This window comes from Panthera tigris, chromosome X (genome assembly GCF_018350195.1).
Source record: "Panthera tigris isolate Pti1 chromosome X, P.tigris_Pti1_mat1.1, whole genome shotgun sequence".
In the NCBI taxonomy this organism is placed as follows: domain Eukaryota; kingdom Metazoa; phylum Chordata; class Mammalia; order Carnivora; family Felidae; genus Panthera; species Panthera tigris.
In genome coordinates this window covers 97,497,896-97,503,586 of record NC_056677.1, presented here as the reverse complement: position 1 = coordinate 97,503,586, position 5,691 = coordinate 97,497,896, and the positions used below count along the sequence as shown (strand labels likewise).

The window sequence follows — 5,691 nt, the reverse complement described above, 5'->3', positions numbered from 1 at the left end:
TACTCCACGGCCCCCCCCCCCCCCCCCGCCTCCGCAGACCCCGTGTGAGCTGCACTTAGACACCCCAGGGTGTGCGACGTCCCTCAGGTGTTTCACCCGTGCACGTGGATCACCGATCACTTTCTACTCTTAATGATGTGGCTTGTCAGCCCTGGTGCTTTATTGCTCAAGTCTTGGGTTACAGGCAAAATCCACTGGATTTCTGAGGCCTAGCCAAGAGCTGCACGAACTGTAAACACGTTCTCATGTGGATCCCAAATAAGGGATTATTCAAAAGAAACATAAGTGTCCTCCGTTGACTGGGCTTATTATTAGCATGTTTGACAAAAGGTGGCAGATGCTACATTCCCTTTTTATTTTTTTTAATAAAATGAGTTTTGAGGCCGTGGCAGGTGTCTGGCTCCCTCTAGAATCTTAAAGGGCCCAGCAATCCCCGCACTAACTGCCGGCTCTAATCCTCTGCTTTGAACGCGATTGAAAGGAGATGGCTCGGGCCAGGTGGATGAGGGAAGGCAACTGGACGGAAGTCTGGAATCATTGTAGTTTAGGATTTTTTTGTCTCAATGAGATTAAATTCGTGTAACAAGAAGCAACCATTAAAGAGGTTTTTAAGTTTGTTTTGAGAGACAGCACACAAGCGGGAGAGGGTCAGAGAGGAGAGGCAGAATCCCAAGCAGGCTTGGACTCTCGAACTGTGAGATCATGACCTGAGCCTAGATCGGGAGTCGGACGCTTAACCGACGGCCCCATCCGGGCACCCCCAATGATCACGTTAAAGTGAACAATTCAGGGGTGCCTGGACTGCTCAGTTGGTTTAGCATCAGTCTTGACTGAGGCTCAGGTCATGATCCCACGGGTTTGGGAGATCGGGCCCCACGTGGAGCCTGCTTGGGATCCGCTCGCCCACTCTGCCCACCCCTCCCCCCCTTACGGGCTCTCTCTCAAAATATTAAAAAAAATAATCAAGTTTATGGTTCTTAAGAACCACAGGATTAGGAAAGATGGCTACATGGTACTTTTTGGAGAAAGTGCATTCAGTCAGCACCATCCACAGGCAAGGGACCAGTGGTGTTTAGATACAGTGTGCCTGAATTTCATTTTGCTACTGGCTTGGGAAAATGGACGGGTTACGCCACACCAAGCGGCTCTGAGAAGTGAACGGCCAGCCGCTGCCTTGAAAAGAAAGCTCATCTCCGGAGATCCTGTAGCATTTATTAAACATGGAACATGTGCTCAAACGTAGCATTTCCTAAAGTACGAGAAGTCACAAACAAAAATATGTTTCGGATAGTGTTTATTTCTTCAAATTTATTTATCAGGAGTGACTGAAATAAAAAATATAATTGAGTCCCGTCATCGTGGAAATAGCTTTGAGAGAAAACTGGTCAGATGATTATTGCTTCCCATTTTCAACCAGTCAATAGTTGCCGTTGATAAATAGACAGCCGACAGTCTGTCGAGAATGCTCAAGATGTGTTATATAATACAACATGCCTGTTCACAGGGGAAGAAACTAGGAAATAACTTATGTGAACTTCTTGATTTCATCATACAAGACAAGCACGAAGGCACCACCCATGCCTCTGAGAACATTGGACCACGCCCCCTTGAAAAAAGCTTTGGCCCCTTCGTCACGAGCAATCTTCCTCCAGCAGTCAAGCGTGCCTGTGTACATGATGTCGGCTGAAAAGAATAAAGACATGGAGTTGGTGGCCAAAGTCCTCCCCAAGACTTACGACACTAAACCAGGGGCGCCCGGGGGGCTCTGTCAGTTGAGCGTCCTGACTCAGGTCATGATCTCACGGTTCGGGAGTTGGAGCCCCACATCGGGCTCCGAGCTGCCTGGGTGGAGAGCCTGCTTTGGACTCTCTGTCCCTCCCCTGCTCGCAGTCCCACCTCTAAGAGCTAATCGCACTTTTGGAATATCCAAGGGTTACACGCTTGTGTGGGCGATACTGAAATATTAATGCCGTGACTAAGACAACAGGGATAGGTACACTACCCATTGGTCTTAACCTCTAATACCATTGAAGCGCCCTCACTCATAGGCATGCAAAGGGCCCGCTCAAAGGCAGATACAATCAACCCCATCCCTTGACCAGAACAGACTGCATTCCTCATTTTAGAGAATCTTAAGCAGGCTTCACGCTTAGCACGGAGCCTGACTCGGGTCTCCGTCCCACGACCCTGGGATCATGACCTGAGCCGGAATCAAGAGTCGCACGCTCAGCTGACTGAGCCCCCCAGGCGCCCCTAGACTGCATTTGTAAAGTCAGGCATCGCTAGCTGGTGGCCACACGTTGTCCCGTGCCCGCATCCCTCTCTCTTTTGCTCAAGTGGAACTTACTTCCTTTGCGCCCCGACTGCATCATCATTCGGCGACGAACAGTGTCAAAGGGATAGGAAGTCAACCCGGCAACCGCTGTGACGGACTGTGCGATCATCCAGCTGATGAAGATGTGAGTGTTCTTGGGATCCGGAAGCATGCCTGGTAACAGGAAAGGGACACTTTGACCAGAAAGCAGAGTTTTAGTGGCTTGTTGTTTTCTACACCCCACCCCCAGCCCCTCGTGCGTCCCGTTTGTACTAGACGACCGCGGCTTCCTCTAGCAATCACAGACAATCTCGGCCTCCGGAAAATTAGGCTGGCATTACCGATCTTTTAGATGAAAAGAACACAGCTTCAAAGCACACAGCGAACTTACCCTTTGCGGTATCATAGATACCGAAGTAGGCAGCTCGGTAGATGATAATGCCCTGCACAGACACGTTAAAGCCTTGGTACAGGCCCTTAATCCCATCAGATTTGTAGATCTTAACCAGGCAGTCACCAAGGCCTCGGAATTCCCTTTCCGCTCCGGCTTTGCCCACATCGGCCGCTAGACGGGTACGGGCAAAATCCAGAGGATACACAAAACACAAGGATGTGGCCCCAGCGGCGCCACCCGATGCCAGATTCCCTGCAAAGTAGCGCCAAAACTGGGTTCTCTTGTCCACGCCACCCAGGAAGATCTGCTTGTATTTATCTTTGAAGGCGAAGTTGAGGGCCTGGGTGGGGAAGTATCTGATGACATTGGCCAGGTTACCGCGCCAGAAGGACAGGACTCCCTGCTCCTTGGGGATACGAACCACGCAGTCTATGATGCCCTTGTATTGCTTATCTGCGGTGATTTGCTTGCTGGCATGCTGCACCTGATAGACAAGGAGGCCAACAGGGAGAGTTACAACCGCGGAGGAGGGAAAAAGGAAGACAATACATCCTCCCGATCACTGAGGGCGCTTTAAGGTTAGTTACTTCCTAAATCTAGTCTTCTAGGTCACACAGGATGGACCCTCCTAACCCTGAGGTTGTCACCAGCGGAAGGGAGGTCGGCACCCTTAGAAGGCACTAAGCCTCCACCCCTTTGGGTGGGGAGGGGGCGCCCTCAGGTGGACCCGTGCCCTTTAGACCCGGGAGAAAGGTCACTCACTACCTCAGATCCAGGTTCGGAGGCATTAGGTAGGGCCTGTCTTACGCAGGGCGCGGTCACCTTGGTGACCGTGGCCTCCGCCTCAGGTCTCCGGGGCTGCTTCCCTCTCCCGCTCCGCCCCCACTCCTCTCCTAGAGGTGACCCGCGGGCCACCACCCCTATGCCCGACCGGGAGCGCCCTCTAGAGCCGCAGCGGGAGAGCGCGGCGCGAGGAGGCAGGCGGCGGGGACACGCCGGCGGCTGCGCGCGGGCGGACGCAGTAGTCACACGCGCTTCCCGGCGCCGGCTTCCGGCCCGGCGAGGTGAGAGCGCGTCCGCGGGCGGCGCGGTCCCTCGACCTGCCGCGTGGCCTCCGCAAGGCTGTTATCTCCTTGCCGCGACCTTGAGGCCCTCGCCACGGCCACGCGTTCCTGCGTCCAGCGCCGGCTTCCAGGCTTCGCCCTTGACCTCCAGGCCCCGGGGAGACTGCCACTCCCGGAAAGCCCCCTCCGAGCTCGCCGCCTCCGGGATGCCAAGGCCCTGGTCTCCCTCGCCTCCCTCCGCCCCGACCCCTTCCTAGATCCACAACTTCAGGTCACGAAAGCACCTCCCTCGAGTTTGCCTGTGGGCCCGCCGCTGCGGCCACCCCAGCCCGCACGCGGCCACTTCCCCCGACCGGCCTGAAGAGTTGGCTCCCCTCCACCCCTGGCGCAAGGCTTTCCGCGCCTCCCCCGCCCCCCACCCCCCGCCACTTCCTGGTCGGGTTCTCCAACCCCCGGACCTACCTGCAGCAGCAGCTTGACCCGCTCGATGGGCGCTACCGCGGTCTTGGAGATGGCCGCCGCCACTCCACCCGCCAGGAAGTCCTTGGCGAAGGACACAGCGGCATCTGTCATTTTGAAAGGAAAGAGGCGCCGGGCGACTGCGGGACTGCGGTAGGAACCGGCTGGGACTCCGGGACTGCGGGGCGGAGCGAAGCAAATGGCCGATTTATATAGGGCGAGCCGGAGCCCGGGCGGCCGGCGTCGGGGGCGGGCCTTGGGCGGGCACTGAGCCCCGGCGCGCGGGCCCGCGGGGCGGCTGAGTGGCTCAGCGCGCGGGGGGCGGAGCCGCGGGGTGGGGCCCGGGGCCGCCCCCAGCGCCTCGCCGCTCGCCCGCCCGCCGCACCTGCCCTGGCGGGAGGAAGGGGCGACCCCAGGGAATTCCTAGGCCCGGGGCCGCTGGACTCTTGGGAAAAGCGCGCGAGTGGGGAGGGCGAGTGAGCTCACGGTGTGCCTGGTTAGAAACTCCCCGAGTATCAAAAAAAAAAAAAAAAAAAATCCCTATAATCAAGATAAATATTCAGTGCAATATTAAAAAAAAAAGTAATACGGGCAAACTACGGCCCGTTGGCCCGGTCGCCTGTTTTTGTAAATAAAGTTGAATCGGAGCCCCAGGGTTGGGATTAGGGTAAGGAGGATGAGGCAGGGTCATGGAAGTGCAGGGTGGCATCCTGTCTTTATTCTAAGTTTGGATAATTTGTTCATCATAGACCTTTGCATTACTTTGGCCTTTTTAAAAATAGTGCATTACAGATCGTTGGTCTTGATTACTGAGTTGTTTGGCCCCCCTTAAGCGAGGGCGGGTGCCTCGTTCCTCGCAGCTAGACCTGGCTCTGCTCTGGAGCTGCCCCGGTGAAGCCAGAGGAAATTGGGGGAACAGCAGAGTCGGGACACCGTCAGCGTGCCCCCGACTCTGGTTTGCAAAACCGACTTAACAAAGATCTTGCTGGGAATTGGCAGAGGAGACTCCAAAGAATTCGGCTGGGGGTAGGGAAATTAGTTTAGCCAGGGGTCAAATAAAGAGGTTGTACCAGGAAGGTTGAGAGGCTGTGTGAACTAGGTTGGCATTTGGCTCCTCGGATGCAAAATAAAGTACTCTTGGATTGAGTAGATTCCTCACTCCAGAAGCTTTCAGAGGAATCAATTGAGTTAGGTTTACAGCCATTGTCTCAATGGACAAGTGCTTACTGAGTCCCTTAATCCCTGCTCTGGGTAAGCATTTGCCAGACAAGTCCTTAAAAACCTACTTGCTAGCTTCAGTGGGCTCTCAGGTTCAGAACGGGACAGGAGAGTATGAAAACATATCATACGTCTAAGTAATCACAAGAATGTTGACAAAAATGATCATTGTTGTAAATTGTAACTGCTCCTGATCCAAAGCTCCCAGCACAATGAAGACACAGGGGTGTGCATCCCTCGCT

At 54.8% G+C, this 5,691-nt stretch overlaps 1 protein-coding gene across 1 annotated transcript; it reads right to left on the bottom strand.

Moving 5' to 3' along the window:
- Positions 1–1,277: 1,277 nt before the first annotated feature.
- On the bottom strand, positions 1,278–4,434 carry SLC25A5 (solute carrier family 25 member 5). Its single transcript, XM_042975017.1, has 4 exons — positions 4,235–4,434; positions 2,706–3,192; positions 2,348–2,488; positions 1,278–1,683 (listed from the first exon to the last, which is right to left on the bottom strand). Exons 1-4 carry the CDS (start codon positions 4,343–4,345, stop codon positions 1,526–1,528), a joined length of 897 nt encoding a protein of 298 aa, XP_042830951.1. The 5' UTR covers positions 4,346–4,434; the 3' UTR covers positions 1,278–1,525.
- Positions 4,435–5,691: the final 1,257 nt, after the last annotated feature.